Genomic DNA, 18,985 nt, shown 5'->3' on the forward strand with positions numbered 1-18,985 from the left:
TTATCTAATGTGTCATGCTCCCCCCCACCATCCCCCCCAACCCCGCCAGCAATGGAGCCTACAGCCATGGTCATCACTTGCTCATTATTGATCCTCTCTTGATTTTCTGGCAAATTAGTATCTGCCACAGAAATGTTTCTTGCGAACAGCACACTGTAGCTGACAAATGGTGATTGGATGTTAGGACCAAGCCCTGTTGTTAAAAAAACATCTGTTGTTACTCAGCCGGTAATCTTTTATTCCTGCACACACCTACATTATGCCATTATGCTCCTTGTGTGCCTGTTATTCTCTGTATTGTTAGTCAGACCTGCACATGGCACTTTCCATCAATGCAGTCGTGTTTCTGTGAGCAAAATTACATTCATTATACATATCTTCTAAACGTATTAGGCATAGTAATTAGAGAAAATTCTTGCTGTCTCTGAATTATACAAAATAAGAAAGTTCTGTATTGCTGTCATGAGGGGCAGTTCTTGTTGGAGAATAGCAGCCAGGGCTGAATAATTAAGATGTATGGGAACAATTCAATTTTGAACAAGATATTTCAGACATCTTTACTCTGTTGACCAGCTCTCTGGGATTTCCTCTTGCATGGTTCCATTCCAACCTACCTAGATGCAAACAGTACATCACTCCTTCCCCCAACATCATTGCTTCCATGATCCACCCTTGATTGCCTCCTCTTCCTTCTCTGCATTGGCAACTTCACAACCTTGGATGGGGAGGTGGGGGTGGGAGTCAGTGTCTAGATGTATGCTGATATACTCAGCTCAGGGTCTCCAATACTTACCTCAGCCTCTTGACTGCCTCAGTGTCTGTCCAATATCCAGTCTTGGATGAGTCATAACAACTTCTAGCTCAACATTGGGAAGATTGAAGTGATTGTCTTCGCCAACACATCCTCCCTTCCTCACTGCCCGAAAGGGCGGTAGAGGCAGAAACCCTCAAAATATTGAAGAAGTATTTGGATGTGCACTTGCGATGCCATGGCATGCAAAGCTATGGGCCTAGTGCTGGAAAATGGGATTAGAATAGTTAGGTACTTGTTTGACCGGCACAGGCTCGATGAGCAGAAGGGCCTTTTTCTGTGCTGTAAACCTCTGTGACTCTATGACTCTATGTCTTGTAACAGACTCTCTGTAATCTTGGCATCCTTAACCAAGACCATTTATTTCATCTGCCTATGCCTCGGAACCTCTGCTACTTCAGTTATAATAGCTGCCTACTCTAATGTTCTGCATACTGCCTTCCCACCCTCCATAAACTTCCTGCAACATTCCTGATAAACAAGGTTTGTCTTTTCCCTTTAATATTGAGCTGAAAGAAAGGAAGAGCATAAGGCATCTTTCAAAATTAAACAAAACTCTCAGGGTTCAAAGACTCGCACACTGCCTGAAAGCTTTCCTTATACAATGTCTGTACCATGGGGGGGAGTCTGCCACATCACTTCAGAATAAGGGGGTATAATCTTAAAACATTAGAGCATGACCACTGGATCAGTTGAAATTTTCAAGACTAACTGTCTTATTAAGAAAGAATAGTAAGGGGTATGGGTTATGGGCAGGTAAATAGAGTATGAGTACAGATCAACAATAATCTAATTGAATATTGGGATGAGCTCAAGGGGCTGAATGGCCTCCTCCTGCTGCTCCCCTCTATCAAATAATCCAGGGAATAATATTTATCATTTGTAATACATGTTAAGCAAGCCCCAAAACACCTTTTGTAGTGACTAGCCAGGGATATGGATTCCATCCCCATTCGAGAGGACTTATACAGCATCAGCCAGCACTGCACCAACCCCTCCTTGCAATTCCATCACAGAATTGTTATCGTGCAGAAGGAAGCCATTCGGTCCATCATGTCTGCACTGGCTCTCCAAATGAGGAATTCATTTAGTGCCATTCTCCCACCATTTCCCCGTAACTCTGCACGTTCTTTCTTTTCAGATGACGGTCTAGTTCCATTTTGAATGCTTCCGTTGAACTTACCTCCAACAAACAATCAGGCACTGTATTCCAGACTTTAACTACTCACTGCGTGAAAAATCTTTTTCTCCTATCGTTTTTGCTTCTTTTGCCAATTATTTTAAATTTGTGCCCTCTCATTCCCAATCTTTTCATGAATGGGAACAGTTTCTCCCTATCTACTCTGTCCAGACCCTCATGATTTGGAACACCTCTATCAAATCTCCTCTTAGCCTTCTCTTCTCCAAGGAAAACAGCCCCAACTTCTCCACTCTATCTTCATAACTGATGTTCCTCATCCCTGAAACCATTCTCTTGAATTTTTTCTGCACTCTCTCCAATGCGTTCACATCTTTCCAAAAGCGTGAGGTCCAGAACTGGACACAATACTCCAGCTGAGGTCAAACTAGTGCCTTAAACAAGTTCAACATAACTTCCTTGCTCTTGCACTCCTGCCCTATTAATAAAGCCTAGGATACTTAGTGCTTTATTAACTGCTCTTTCAACCTGTCCTGCCACCTTCAATTACTTATGCATACTACACCCAGGTCCCTCTACCCCTTTAGAGTTGTACCTCTTATCTTATATTGTCTCTCCATGTTCTTCCAACCACTTAATCACTTCACATTTCTCTGCATTGAACTTCATCTGCCACCTGTCGACCCAGTCCACCAACTTGTCCACGTACTTTTAAAGTTCTATCCCCCTCACAGTTCACATTTGATAATTAGATTATGATTTTTTTTCACATCAAGCTACAGTACAGGGAATCACTTGGAATCCATTAAAAAGAAGCAAGGCATTGACCCAGTTAGAAATTCACTTCAAAATGTATAATGCAGAGGTTTTTATGATGCAAAACAAGAGAGATCTCAGTGAATAAATTAATATTCTGCAGTTTTTATACAGTTCCTTCTGGAGATCAGAGACTATTAAGCTGATTATTCTTGCAGAAACTGAGATGGGTGGGATGGAGCCTTCATGGGTATAGATTTCTGGAAGCAGCAGATTACTGGGACAATTCTCTTTGCCGCCTTCTTTCCTAATTGTGAAACCTGGCCCAGCAGGGACTAAACTAATCAGATGCTGGAGGCAACCTTAAGTGGCAGGCAGGGGAAATGATGGTGTAGTGGTAATGTCACTGGACAAGTAATCCAGAGGCCCAGGCTAATGCTGTGTGGACATAGGTTCAAATCCCACCTTGGCAGCTGGTGGGATTTAAATCCAATTAATAATTCTGGAATTGAAAGATTCAATTGGATTAAAATTGAAAGACCATGAAACTATCTTTGATTGTTGTAAAAAAAAAAGAACCCATCTGGCTCATTAATTCCCTTTAGGGAAGGAAATCTGCCATCCTTACCCAGTCTGGCCTACTTGTAACTCCAGGCCCACAACAGTGTGGTTGACTCTTAACTGGCCTAGCAATTAGGGATGGGCAACAAATGCTGGCCTTGCCAGTGATGCCTTCATCCCATGAAAGAATAAAGACCTTCAAGCTGAAGGAATTGAATAAATAAATAAATAAATGTTTGATTGTCTAGCTAATAAAGCCTAGGATACTTAATGCTTTATTACACTGCTCTTTCAACCTGTCCTGCCACCTTCAATGACTTATGCATACTACACCCAGGTCCCTCTGCCCCTTTAGAGTTGGACCCTTTATCTTATATTGTCTCTCCATGTTCTTCCAACCAAAATTAATCACTTCACATTTCTCTGCATTGAACTTCATCTGCCACCTGTCGACTGCATAACTGTGCAAGTGATGAAAAAATTCCTTGAACTTTTTTTTAGAAGAAGCTCCAGGAGAAAAGTCAAATTTATCGTAGTGAGTGGCCTTTCAGTTCAGGTGCAAGATTTGTTGATGGAAACAATATTGTGTGTTTGGAGTCTCTGTCATGACAGAAATGAAAAGTTCATTGATGTGACCTGAATTAAAGCAGGCCAAGGCTCAGAATACACACTGCAGTTGGGAACAACCTTCAATTAATCTAACCCAATGTGTTAACATTAAGTTTGCAGCATTGGGGTAGCTACAAGGGCTGAAAGGTACACTGAGGTGACAATTTTCTAGCTCAGTCACTTCAGGATGAAATCAAGTCCAATAGGCCAACTTGATCTTGGTGGGTTGAACTGCCCCTGCCAGTGCTTGCAAGGCTTGCTGAGTTGGTCAAAATAATTGGGACAATTAAGCAGCTGCACTATACCTTAGGTGAGGTAGATTTCAGCAGTGAGTGTTTCAGGTATGCAAACTAGAGAGCTCCCAACCTGAGCCCAACTCTTCACAAACGTGAACTTTGTCCATATTAACTGCAGTGGGTATCAAGGAGTCTGAGTTACCAGCTCTGGGGTACTGGGTCTGTAATTATAATATTTAAGTGAGGTTACTTTATGGGGTTTTATTGATAGTGATTTAAAATTAACACCATCTGTTAGGCGGTCAACCCCTAGAAAACAGTGACCTTAACATGGTTGAATTTAGCATTCAGTTTGAGAGTGAGAAACTTTGGTCGGAAACAACTGTACTAAACTGAAATTAGGGTAATTACAAAGGAATGAGGGCAGAGTTGGCTGGTGTGGGCTGGGAAAGGAGTTTAGCAGAAAAGACGGTTCATGAACAATGGCAGATGCTTAAGAAAATAGTTCATGACTCACAACAAGATATATCCCAGTGAGGAAGAAGGATTCTAGGAAGGGGATAAACCAACCATGGTTAACCAAGGAAGTTAAGGATGGTATCAAATTGAAAGAAAAAACATACAATGTGGCAAAGATTAGTGGTAAGGCAGAGGATTGGAAAAGTTTTAAAAACCAACAAAAGATGACCAAAAAGTAGAGGGAGAAAATAAACTTTGAGGGTAAACTAGCAAGTAAAATAAAAACAGACAGTAAGAGCTTCTTTAAATATATAAAAAGAAAGAGAGAGGCCAAAGTGAACATACGCCCCTTAGAGAATGAGGCAAGGGAAATAATAATGGGGAACCAGGAAATGGCAGAGGAGTTGATTAAATACTTTGCATCAGTCTTCACGGTAGAAGACACTAATAGCATTCCAAAAATACTAAATAATCAAGGGGCAAAAAGGGGGAGGAAATAAATACAATAACTATCACCAGATAAAAAGTTATAGGGAAATTAATGGGGCTAAAGACCAATAAGTCCCCTGTACCTGATGGATTGCTTCCTAGGATATTAAAGGAAGTAGCTACACAAGTAATGGATACATTGGTAGTAATCTTCCAAGCATCCTTAGATTCTCAGAAAGTCCCGGAAGGTTGGAAAACTGCCAATATAATGCCCAAAAAGGGAGGGGCTCAAAAAACAAGTAACTATAGGCCAGTTAGCTTAAATCCATCATTGGGAAAACGTTAGAGTCTATTATGAAGGATGTAATAGCAGAGCATTTAGAAATGCATAATATAATCACACAGAGTCAGCATGGCTTAATGAAGGGGAAATCATGCCTGACAAATTTATCAGAATTCTTTGCGGAGGTAATGAGCAACATAACGGGGAACCAGTAGACATAATATATTTGGATTTCCAAAAGGCATTCGGTAAGGTACCACACATCAGGCTATTTAATAAGATGAGAGCCCATGGTGTTGGGGGTAGTATATTAGCATTGATAGAGGATTGTCTAACTAATAGAAGACAGAGAGAGAGTTGGGATAAGGGGGGCATTTTCAGGATGGCAGGATAACTAGTGGAGTGCCACAGGGATCAGTGCTGGAGCCACAAATATTTACAATATATATTAATGACTTAGATGAGGGAAGTGAATGTACTATCGCCAAGTTTGCAGATGACACAAAAATAGGTGAGAAGGCAAGTGGTAAGGATGATACAAAGAGCCTGCAGAGGGATATAGACAAGATAAGTGAGTGGGCAGATGGAATATAATGTGGGAAAATGTGAGGTTATGCTTTGGCAGGAAGAATAGATGAGCTGAATATTATTTCAATGGAGGAAGAATGCAGAAAGCTGCAGCACAGAGGGATTTGGGGGTCCTTGTGCATGAATCACAAAATGCTAGCATACAAGGTCAACAGGTAATAGAGAAAGCAAATGGAATGTTGGCCTTTATTTCAAAGGGAATGGAGTGTAAAAATAGGGAAATCTTGCTAAAACTATACAAGGCACTAGTTAGAACACACATAGAATACTGTGAACAGTTTTGGTCGCCTTATCTAAGGAAAGATATACGGGCATTGGAAACAGTCCAGAGAAGGTTCACTAGGTTGATCCCAGGAATGGAGGGATTTTCTTATGAGGAGAGGTTGAGTAGGTTGGGCCTGTACTCATTGGAGTTTAGAAGCATGAGAGGCAACCTTATTGAAAGATATAAGATTCTTAGGGGGCTTGACAGGGTAGATGCTGAGAGGTTTTTTTTATTCATTCATGGGATGTGGGCTTTGCTGGTTGGGCCAGCATTTATTGCCCATCCCTAATTGCCCTTGAGAAGGTGGTGGTGAGCTGCCTTCTTGAACCGCTGCAGTCCATGTGGTGTAGGTACACCCACAGTGCTGTTAGGAAGGGAGTTCCAGGATTTTGACCCAGCGACAGTGAAGGAATGGCGATATATTTCCAAGTCAGGATGATGAGTAACTTGAAGGGGAAATTACAGGTGGTGGTGTTCCTTCTATCTGCTGCTCTTGTCCTTCTGGATGGTAGTGTTTCCCCTTGTGCGAGAGTCTCGGGCCAGAGGGCATAATTTCAGAGTAAGGGGTCACCCATTTAAGACAGAGATGGGGAGGGATTTCTTCTCTGAGGGTAGTGAACCTGTGGAATTCTTTACCACATTGTTGAGTAGATGCCAGTGTTGTTGCTGTACAGGAACAGCTTGGCTAGGAGTGTGGCAAACTCTGGAGCACAAGTCTTCTGTACTATTGCCAGAATATTGTCAGGGTCCATAGCATTTGCAGTATCCAGTGCCTTCAGCCATTTCTTGATATCACGTGGACTGAATCGAATTGGCTGAAGACTAGCATCTGTGATGCTGGAGACTTCGGAGGAGAGCAAGATGGATCATCCACTTGGCACTTCTGGCTGAAGATTGTAGCAAATGCTTTAGCCTTGTCTTTTCCACTGATGTTCTGGGCTCCCCCATCATTGAGGGTGAGGATATTTATGGAGCCTTCTCCTCTAGTGAGTTGTTTAATTGTCCACTACAATTCTTAACTGGATGTGACAGGACTGCAGAGCTTAGATCTGATCTGTTGATTGTGGAATTGCATAGCTCTGTCAATCACTTGCTGCTTATGCTGTTTGGAACCCAAGTCGTCCTGTATTGTAGCTTCACCAGGTTGACACCTCATTTTTAGGTATGTCTGGTGCTGTTCCTGCCATGCCCCACTGCACTCTTAATTGAACTAGGGTTGATCCCCTTGCCTTGGTGTTAATGGTAGATTCAGATTATGCGAGGCCATGAGGTTACAGATTGTGGTTGAGTACAATTCTGCTGCTGCTGATGGCCCACAGCACCTCATGGATGCCCAGTCTTGAGTTGCTGGATCTCTTCGAAATCTATCCCAATTAGCATGGTGATAGTGCCACACAAAACAATGAAGGGTATCCTCAATGTGAAGTCGGGACTTCGTCTCCAAAAGGACTGTGTGGTGGTCACTCCTACCAACACTGTCATGGACAGATGCATCTGCAGCAGGCAGGTTGGTGAGGATGAGGTCAAGTATGTTTTTCCCTCTTGTTGGTTCCCTCATCACTTGTGCAGACCCAGTCTCACAGCTATGTCCTTTAGGACTCGGTCAGCTCAGTCTGTAGTGGTGCTACCAAGCCACGTTTGGTGATGGACATTGAATTCCCTCACCCAGAGTACATTGTGTGCGCTCAGTGCTTCTTTCAAGTGGTGTTCAACATGGAGGAGCACTGATTCATCAGCTGAGGGGGTGTGGTACTTGGTAATTAGCAGGAAGTTTCCTTGCCCATGTTTGACCTGATGCCATAAGACTTCATGGGTCAAGAATTGATGTTGAGGACTCCCAGGGAAACTCTCTCCTGACTGTATACCACTGTGCCACCATCTCTGCTGGGTCTGTCCTGTCAGTGGGACAGACATACCAAGGGATGGTGATGTCCTGGACGTTATCTGTAAGGTATGATTCCATGGGTATGACTATGTCAGGCTGCCTCCTGACTAGTCTGTGAGACAGCTCTCCCAATTTTGGCACTAGCCCCGAGATGTTCGTAAGGAGGACTTTGCAGTGACGACAGGGCTGAGTTTGCTGTTGTAATTTCTGGTGTCTAGGTTGATGCGTCTGTCCCGTTTCATTCCTTACTGACTTGCTTTTAGCAGTTTGATGCAACTGAATGGCTTGCCAGGCCATTTCAGAGGGCATTGCTGTGGGCCTGGAGTCATGTGTAGGCCAGGCTAGGTAAGGACAGCAGATTTCCTTCCCTAAGGGACATTAGTGAATCAGATGGGTTTTTACAATTGACAATGGTTTCATGGTCTTCATTAGACTTTTAATTCCAGATTTTTATTGAATTCATCTGCCGTGGTGGGATTTGAACCCGGGTCCCCAGATCATTAGCCTGGGTCACTGGATTACTAGTCCAGTGACTATGCCTCTGCCTTCCTAATAACACAACACTTTCATAAATACCCTTGGTGAATGACAAAGCTTTTCCTTTCCCTACTGCCCCTGTGTAGCACATTGCCTGTGGCTTCAGCAGAGAAAGAATTAAGCTGCTCTGATCCCGGCTCTGGATTCTGATAGGCTTACAGACAGCGACCTCTGGATGTTGGAGTTTGTAAGGGGTCTGCTAAAAACTGCTCCACCTAGACCTTAGCTATCTGTAGCCGAAACAGTTTGTTAGGTACTGATTGAAGGAGGAGATGATGGGACAACATGGGAATGGTTTCAGTGGAGTTCTTAATTCCATATCCCCTTTTTCCATCATCCCCTCCTTGGCCAGTGGCACATCACTACAACCCATCTGTGGCAGAGAAGCTGCGAGCAGGCCTGTGATGCCCATAAGATCATGACTAAGATAGGTTATCCTGCTTAAGGTGGCAGAAATATTGGCATCATCGGTTTCCAGGACTGTGGACAGAGCCTGCAGGAACTGATTGTGCTGAATGACGTTCCACAAACAAAGGTCACTCTACCCATGGAAGACATTGTTTCAATGGCCTGCGATATCAATCTACAAACGCTTGTGCTGGACGCCTCCACCCTCTGTGGGAAGTGTGCTTGTCAGTACTGCAAACATTTGCTGCCCCTGCATCATTCTCCTTTTCATTGATGGTCCCAGGTTTAAACATCTTTCTCTAGCTAAGCAGAGCTGAGGGAAAGCTGCACTCTCTGTGATGTAGACCCTCCCCAGCTTTCCCTGCCACTGCTGTCTGCTCAGGCTCACTTGTTTACTGTGAGTCACCAAGTGAGATCCCACCTAACTCTCTAACAGGACCCAGCAAAGTGCACTGGTGCCTAGTAAGCATGGTGGCCTGCGGGGGTTCACTCTGAGAAGGAATTAGATGTTCTGAGAAAAAGTTGCCTACAAGAGGCATGGATGCTGTTCTTCATGTGATTGGCCTAAAGAGATAAGAGAGGTTTACATGATTTATTCATGGGAATATAAAAATGTTGAAATTTAGCAGATTTCCAACTCTTGCCATCTCCGGTCAGAGAAGATGATGTACCACATATTTTCATAGCTTCATCCGCTGCAGATGTCAACTGTCTGATCTATGTTGGACCAACTTTGCATTTTGGACTCTGTTTAGAGCAAGGGGCATAACAGCCATATGAGTACCTTTAAGGCATGCATGCATCTGGCGAGAGTAACTAATCATTACATGCATCACAGGTACCACCAGTATGTGTTTGAGGAAGTGCACTGAGATTTGGGTGAGCTGAATGAGGTGAAATCGCATTACACGAGGTTTGGAGTTAGTGGCAATGGTGGATGGAGAAAGGGAGCGGTGAGGAATTGCATCATAAGAGTCTGATGAGTGCTGCTGAAGCTTAAGTGACTATGAAAAGTAATTTGATAGAGTAAGTTAGTGACAGGTGGGTGGAAAGGATTTCTTAAGGATGTAGTGAATCTGCAACTATGCTCACCTTTCTTGACTTGATTAAGCCATTAAACTGCTTCTTGCACTGGATGCAAGTACAGGGCACTTTAGTCTTTCTGTTGATCGTCTCAGCTTCCTCTAAACACACCTTCATGGTCACAGTAGCAGGTTTCTTTGTTGCGTTGCTGGAAAACAGGAAGGGCCTCCTTACTGCACTTAGCAGTCCATCAAGTTCCACCCCATTGAAGCAGGGTAGTATCTTTGACTTCCTGACTCCATCTTGCCCTTTCTTCTAAAATATTCCCAACTCTTCCAAATTTCTTCTTTGGCCCTTTAAATAGTCCAAGTGAAATTGTGTCATGTGGGTGCGCAGCACTCCTGCCCACACATATTGGCGACATGAAGCTCAGTAATGCAATCAAACAGTTCCATGATTGTCTGCAAATCACTCTCTTCATCATCCTTCCCCCCCAGCCACCATCTTATATCAGCCTTCATTATTATCAAGCCACTTGTGTGTATGGCTGATACTTTGTGTATAGGTGATTTTCTTTGGCCAATAACTAGATTGGCGGCTGATTTAAGTTGGTAAATGTGGGGCCGGAATATTGTGGGGGTGTTGGGGGGCTCAGTCGCCAGCTGAGAGCCAGGGAAAGCTCTGCATTGCCTCTTTACAGGAAAGATCAAGGACCCCACGGGGCAGAAGCCCTGCCTGTTGAGAGCTGCCAGCCAATCAATGACTGGCAGCTCTATTGAATGGGCAGCACCACCGGGGAGATGGTAGTTGCTGCTGATACGACACCCAACCTAGGCCTAGTGTCATCGCTGGATCCCAGGCCAGGGGTGACTGATGGTGGGAAGGGGGGGTGTGAGGTGGGTCGACAGCAAGGGCAGGAGGTGGGCTCTTAGTGCCCCTCCCCCTCCTTTCTGATGCAGGCAACCCATACAGCTTTGCTTGCCGCATGGGGAGCCCTCCTCACCTGCAGATGGGTTAATGCCAGCTGCAGCGGACTGAGGCCTTTAAGTAGACATTAATTGCCTTCCCATCACAAACTTAGTTGGGGTGGAGGCGGGAAGGTGGCAGGGTCCCCACACGCCACCTTCCTGCTTGATTAAATGCCCCCCCGCCATCAAACTTGCCACAGGGGAGGGCACACAATTCCACCCTATATACGCATTGGTGATTGATTTCATTTAGTGACGATCATTGTTTAATAGCAGTCTTGCAACTGTGTTTCAAGTTAATTTCAGTTTGCCTGTCAATCTCGGTGGTTGATTTCAGTTAGGGACTCTGCGTGTGTATTGGTGGTTCATTTCAGTGGGCTGGTGAAGTGCCTAATTCTGGGCTATGTCAGTTTGCAGCATTGAATTTAACAATGGCTGTTTGAGGGAGGTAGAGGTCAACAGCAGCCATCATGTGAGCTGTGAACGCTGTTATTAGACTGTCTGCCATGTTCTCTATCACACCAGCCTTTGAATATCTACACTCCGATTGATCCTGTGCCTCCAAATGCAAGCTTCTCACACTAGCCAACTTGCCCCTGCTTCAGATTAATTAGCAGCCTGTCCTATATCAGAGTGACTGATAACAATTTAATGGATGATGCAATTAACCTCTAACCTTTATAGAGTGTGCTATTTCTGCTCCTATTGCAGCTTATTGCGGATAGTATAACGCAGGGAGACCGAGGTCTGCAGCCATAAATTCATCACCCTGACTGGAAGCTTCATAGCTTCGGGAGAGCAACATTATCTTTACATTCCTAAGGTTCCTGTCATCGACTAGTTTCATGGTTTCAGATAGCTTTTGCAGTGATTCCGACATCAATACGTGACTTCATTTCAGCTCTGCTGAGTCCAGTCCACAATCTGCATGCAACTAAAGTATGGAAGAATGAGGAAGGGACATGGACACAGAGCAGGATCCTGGAATGAGGATGAAGGCTGCTTTCTACAAACAATCTACCTAAATCTGTTCTCAAAGCAGAAATTTCAAGTGCTGACAATAAAAGCTCAGGACTTGTAATGTGATTGTGGACTTTGTAAAATTAGGTGTAACTTGCTGGTTGGTTGTAAGTTTCAATGCATAAACGTTGTAAAATGTGATGCTACGGGCTGCAAGCTGGACTGGACACAGTTGTGTCAAGTGGCCCGGTGTCCCAGGGCAGTGTGGAGAGCTAGTGATCAGTTCCCCATGGCAGGCAGAGAGTGCACAGTGCCCTAGAGAGCAACAGACAGTTGGTGTATAGAGCCCCAGGGTAGAGCAGAGAGCTGGTGTACAGAGCCCCAGCAAAGAGGGCTGGTGTACAGAGCCCCAGCAAAGGGAGCTGGTGTACTGAGCCCCAGCAAAGGGAGCTGGTGTACAGAGCCCCAGCAAAGGGAGCTGGTGTACAGAGCCCCAGCAAAGGGAGCTGGTGTACAGAGCCGCAGCAAAGGGAGCTGGTGTACAGAGCCCCAGCAAAGGGAGCTAGTGTACAGAGCCCCATTAAAGGGAGCTGGTGTACAGAGCCCCATTAAAGGGAGCTGGTGTACAGAGCCCCAGCAAAGGGAGCTGGTGTACAGAGCCCCAGCAAAGGGAGCTGGTGTACAGAGCCCCAGCAAAGGGAGCTGGTGTACAGAGCCCCAGCAAAGGGAGCTGGTGTACAGAGCCCCAGCAAAGGGAGCTGGTGTACAGAGCCCCATTAAAGGGAGCTGGTGTACAGAGCCCCATTAAAGGGAGCTGGTGTACAGAGCCCCATTAAAGGGAGCTGGTGTACAGAGCCCCAGCAAAGGGAGCTGGTATACAGAGCCCCAGCAAAGGGAGCTGGTGTACAGAGCCCCAGCAAAGGGAGCTGGTGTACAGAGCCCCAGCAAAGGGAGCTGGTGTACAGAGCCCCAGCAATGGGAGCTGGTGTACAGAGCCCCAGCAAAGGGAGCTGGTGTACAGAGCCCCAGCAAAGGGAGCTGGTGTACAGAGCCCCAGCAATGGGAGCTGGTGTACAGAGCCCCAGCAAAGGGAGCTGGTGTACAGAGCCCCATTAAAGGGAGCTGGTGTACAGAGCCCCAGCTAAGGAAGCTGGTGTACAGAGCCCCAGTAAAAACAGCTGGTGTACAAGCCCCTGGAATAGAGGGGCAGCATACAGTTGTGAAACAACAGCTGCAGCCTTGAAATTAGCTTGATAAAGAGGGTTGATTTTAAGATTTCTAGCAACATTAGCCTCCTTCTGCTTGCTTACGCAAGGCCTTCAAAAGTATATTTTGCTTTCCTCTTCCCAAAGTGGGTGTTCCAAGATACTGATGTGGACGCCCATCAATCTTGTGTAAATCATCTGACCTTGAAAATTCCAGACTCTCCTACTAACGGGATGTGATTCTTGCTGTATTGCAGTCACAGAGGCGGATCAAGATTACGGGTATTCGCGGCCCATATATCTAATGTGCTAGTGACTGTACATTTACTGATAATCCATCTCCCCTCTGTCTGAGTCAGTAACTCCTATTCAGCATCCTAAATTTGGCTATCAGTTGTGGCAGCTGCAGTCCTGGCGAGGGCTTTACATCTTCAGATCTATGCACAAAGCATTGTTGCTGAGACCTCAAAACATTCCATCAATACCTAGCTCCCATGCCTATTAATGTGACATCGATCAACAAACCAGTTCTCAAAATTGAACGACTGCACCAAGAACTAGACAGCTAAGCAAGTGTACTAGCGTCTGAAGCTAAAAAGGAAGACTCTGCACTCATCTTTGTAACCCCACTGTTGTATTTTATTCGTAATAGCAAGTAACATGGTCACTCTAACTGCATTCTCTCTCAGCAATTAACAAAACACAGTCATAATAATCTGAAGTTATTGTCCTACAGCCCTAATATCTTTGTGATTTAATGACATGAAGTAGAATCGCTGACTCATGTCAGACATGACATTTGTTAGTGTCCAAACTTGGACTAAAACTGCAGTTTACAGGAACCTCTCAGTGTTTTACATTAATAAATGGTGAACTGGGAGGAATTATAGGCTGCAACAGGGAAAATACAGCCTGTGTTTAAATTTCTGAATACAATCTCACTCGTAATCTTTCCAGACATTTTTATTCTCAGTTTATGGAAAAATATGCTTCAAATACAGGAATGTTCCAGCCCAGACACCTGTAGAAAGGTCACCACTCCCAGAAGGCACCCAATGTTACTGACTGTACCTCTATTGACGTAAACTGTGGGTCTTAGCCAAGTCTTTATGGAAAACTCCAGAAAGAAATTAAATAAAACACTGTTAATAATGCAATGGAAAGAGTAAGATGGGGATATTCAGATCTTAAGGTCTTACTTGGGTGGTGTTGTCCTGTTCAGTGGGTACACTGCTGACCTGGGCTGTGTGTAACTATTATTCTATACTCTTTCACAGGCAAAGGACAGCGATGATGATGATGAAGTCAGCGTTAACGTGGACAGGGACCACTTCATGGATGAGTTCTTTGAGCAGGTGAGATTGTTATGTGAGGAGGCAAAAGGATGAACACTTGGAAATGGCCATAGTAACAGTGGGATTTAATTGGGGCTGTAGGTACATCCCTAATGCCTGGAAAGGAAGCAAGGATGTAGCAATATGGCCATGGATTTGAATCCAAGGTGTTAAATGTCAGTACAATGAGATTATCAGCCAGGAGCTGTCCTTTGGAGAAGTCCCATATAAACCTTCAGATCTATTGAAATCAAAAGATTAGAATGAGTTGCAGATGGATATTGTTAGCAACAATAACACCTTTGTAGAGTTCCTCAGCTAATGCAGCTCAGGACCTGTTGCATTTCATTTTGAGGGGCAGCTTGATAACCTTGAGATGCAAGCACAGAATTTAGGGGGTGGTCATGGGTAAGGAGTTCTGCATAGGCCAATAAAACCATTGATGTTTATGGCACAGGAAGGGACCCTTGATGGCTGTAGGTCAGGGCAATCCAAACCTAATCCCACTACCCTGCTATATATCTACCTAGCCTAATCCTGCTTTCCTCCTCACTTCCCATATCCTTTAACAATCCTCTTTTCAAATGACTATCATATTTTAAGAAAAAATGTGAACTTTGTTTTAGCAATTGTCTATGGCAGAGAATTCTGCAGTCTAACTGACCTCTGTATAGAGGCATTCTTTCCAACTAATATTCCAGGCTAGTTCAACTTCACAATTATTTTTAGTTTCCCAAAGAGATTTGTTTATGTGCAAAGGAATGCAAAAGCGCTGTGAGCAGGTGAAAGTTAAGGGATGCAGATAATTAAAAGGAAGTGTCAGAAGGGGGCAAAAAATTCGGAAAGGTTCTCGTTGGTAGCCTTTGAGAAGGATGAGAGGACTGAGGACTAAGAAGAGACGGGCAAAAATGAAGAAATAGGAAACCCAAGGTGCAAGCATCAGTCTGCAGTTGAATGATAAAGCAGGTAGCACCCGACCATTTGTTGCTGAATATTGAGGTGATGGTGATGCTGCGTGAGGAGGGTTACTCTGGCATTCACATCTTTTAATGGTGCCATTGTGTCTGCTGGCCTATTTTTCAATGGAATATGACCCTTTATACGAACCATTTATTTGTCCGTGATGTTTACCTTGGTCTGAAGATGCTGTAATGGCAGTGGAGCACAGGGTACTGAGCATGAGGTATTTTTAATGCCTGGAATTCTTTCACTGCTTCTCCTCCATCAAACATCTCAAGCATGGTGATTTCTATTGGGAAGACCAGCGGTGGCAGTAACAGTAAGGGCTGCAAAATAATGTATCAATCAACAAAGGGTCATTAGAATCCAAGTTCTGGTAGGTAGGGGGAAAATAAGCAAAAATGTGAAGAGAAACAGTGAAGTAACTTTAAATTTGCAGCACCAATTTATTTACTGCTTATTTAAAATAAAGGACACACAGATAATTCCTAGCAACTGTTTCATAAAATATGCAGCTCAGAAGCATACCACTGGTCCCAAACAGTCAGTGTGGGAATCCCATGGAAATCATTTGAAACAGAAATCCTGGACACCAGAGTGTTCCTGCCCCCAAATTAATATTTAAATGAGCTCTGTTTACCTGTGTTTAGTACCAGCATTCCCTGCTCACAGGAGTTGTATATAATGCACAGTGAATGGAGATCTGATATGTTGGGATTCTGCACAATTTTCCAGTTGAGTCCGCCCGATTTACTCCAATTAATTGGGTGTACCTGATCAGGAGATCAAGCCTGGGGCAATTCTGTCTTTGATTTTCTGTCTTACCGTATTTTGAAAATGTTCTGGTTGGTCTGAGCTGATTTGAGATTGCCTGTCTCAATTGAAGTGAACTTCAAGGCAAATCTCTCCGTGATTCATACCCCAAGAGTTCAAGTGCTCTGAACAATTAAAATTTTCCCCATCCTTTCAGCAAGATTGAAATGTTTCCTTTGTATTTACTTTTCTTTAATGAGGAATTGTTAGTGCCCAAAAACCTAATCAATGCAGATACCTGCCGACCATTGGGGTCATCTCCAATCCAAACTCATTAAGATGTCACCATTTGTTTTCAGAAGTTTGTACAAGAAATATTGTCTTGACAGTAAAGTAGCTCCAATGTGAATAGTTGTTAACTGTGGTGGAGAACCTCTCAGCTTTTTGTCACTCCTGCCCCCTCTCATTCCTGAAAATGAGAACATCTGTTATTAAGAAGATTTTATCAGGAACTGACTTCAATTTACATTTAATAATGAGAAAATGCAATGTTTGCTCCAGTGGAAACAGTGGTTAAGTCCAGCAAAACTGGCCCATTTGGCCATATTCCTTGGCCACTTAAGTTTATTGCTTGGTCACTGGCGAGACTCCAGAAGACATTTTTCATTCTCTTCTTAATGTTAGATTCCAATTCCACTGGTATCAAAATTGAATTATCCTGAATTGATTTTATTCACTCATCAAAAATGCATTGCCTCTCTGTTGCTGAATCTGTTGTGAAAGATTCATAGTACCTCAATAATGGAATAGGTATAGTCGATCTGGATTCCAGGACAGCATATAATGCAATTGAGCCTTCAATATTTTCCAGGCAATGTGCAACAGATCAGGGATTGATCTTCCTTAATTCATAGAAAACTATATTTTTATTGTTTGGAGATTGTGATCATTGTAATTTTCACTTGTTTGGAACAATTTATATATGCATGTCTTGTATTTTAATGGCGAGCGGGAGCAGGGCCTGCTCGCTGACACGTAAAGTGACGTGGGGTGACGTCGGGCGTGTGTCCCGACGTCGCCTGCGTCATTTAGATTTTCAGGTTGATGGGCGCGCAGCCAAGTCGGCTGCGTGCTGGCCAAACTGTAACAGGCCTATTAGAAAGCTAATTGAAACCATTAACGGACCTGCCCGTCCAACCTTAAGGTTGGTGGGCAGGCCGGGAGCCCTGGCGGGCTTCAGCAAAAGCACGAAACCTCATCCACGGGCGGGATGAAGTTTCATGAGTGATTAAAAAAACTCAGAATATTTCAAAATAAAAATTATGGACATGCCCCAACTCATGTGACAGTGTCAAATGAGGGGACATGGCAGCAAAATTCTTCTCTCATCTCTATTTGAAGTTTAAAATCTGAGCTGATCTCCCTGAGGCAGCACTTTGACTCAGGGAGATGAGTGCACTCTTTCACGTGCAAGTGCAGAAGAGTGCACTCCCAGCTCAGGGAATTCCACCCCACCCCCCACCCCCCCCCCCCACCCCCACCCCCCCGCGCCCGCACAGGGAGAGCATAGTGCTTCCTGGCGGACGTCACGCTGGGCGGGCATTAATTGATCCGCCCACGTAAAATGGTGGCCCGCCCTCGACCGAGGGCGCCGATCGTGAACCCGCCCGCCCACGCCCACACACCCCCCAACAGGGGGGGAAATGTTGGCCAATGTCTTTTCAAAAGGTAATAAATCACCTTTTCCTAGGATGAGGTGTATTATAGCCAAATCTACACAGGTGACAGAGCCACTTATATTGTTGACCTAGTTTCAAGAAGGAGGCAGAGTTTCCATTACAGTTTGGTGTTGCCCTAAAGCAAATAAATAATTGAAAATTAATTTGTGGGAATGCATTCTGATACTTTGATACTTTGAACCCCAATGTGAGTGCATTCAATTATGAAAGATATCTTCCTGATATTTCATTGCCTTAAATTTTGCATCATGAGCAAAGCACTGGGGATAATTTTTTCCATGTACGTCCTACGTAGAATGACTCTCCACTTACCAGGCAACTGAATGAGTTGGAGCTGTAGAAAACACACTGTAAATGCCTAATTTCGCATACTAGCTTGCTGTGCACCTCTCCAAGCCATGAGGACTATTAAAATGGCACCTGTAGTCTTGGTAGTAGTGGTTGGGCGAGGTCCAGTGATCGAAACTGGGAGGTAGAGAGGTTGTATGGAGTGCAGGTGGGGAATAATAGAAATTTTAGATTTCCTAGGCTCATTGCTGGAATGGCATAAAGATTACGAAGAATCGGAATATTACGTTTCAGAAATAGGCCATTCAACCCAGCACACTTGTGCTGGTATTTTGCTCTACAGGAGTCACCTTGGCTGACCGTGCTTTCCTCGTCTATCAAGTATAAAATTTCTTTTTAAAAAATTTATAGACGTTACTTCGATAATTTGTGGAAGAAAATTCTGCATTCTAACTGCTCTCTATGTAAAATGTTTTTTTTCCTAACATCACCTTTGACTATTTTTTTGATTATCTTAAATTTGTGTCCCCTCAATATCATCTGATTGACCATGGAAGGAATTTACCATAACCATAGCACTTCATAACCTTGAAAACCTCGATTAGATTACTCATTGAACTTTTCTGATCCAGCTTGTTAAAAAAAACCAAAATTCTCAAGTCTCTCTTCATAACTGTCAGCCATTTCCTCCAGTAATATCCCAGTGAATCTATGCAAAGCTTTTCCATTACTTTTTTGTTCAATCCTCCCTATAATGGAGTCCCCAACACAGTACACAATACTATAGCCT

General features: G+C 44.0%; 1 protein-coding gene across 3 annotated transcripts in view; it reads left to right on the plus strand.

The window, feature by feature from the left end:
• The window catches only part of LOC144684591 (syntaxin-1A), a 260,323-nt gene that overhangs the window by 15,900 nt on the left and 225,438 nt on the right, over positions 1 to 18,985 (plus strand). For all 3 annotated transcript variants that reach the window (XM_078548570.1, XM_078548571.1, XM_078548572.1), the window contains exon 2: positions 14,399 to 14,476. In XM_078548570.1, the coding sequence (XP_078404696.1) occupies positions 14,399 to 14,476 (78 nt within the window). The remainder of the gene's footprint in view (positions 1 to 14,398; positions 14,477 to 18,985) is intronic.

The sequence above is a fragment of the Cetorhinus maximus genome, chromosome 9 (assembly GCF_964194155.1).
Source record: "Cetorhinus maximus chromosome 9, sCetMax3.hap1.1, whole genome shotgun sequence".
Lineage (NCBI taxonomy): Eukaryota > Metazoa > Chordata > Chondrichthyes > Lamniformes > Cetorhinidae > Cetorhinus > Cetorhinus maximus.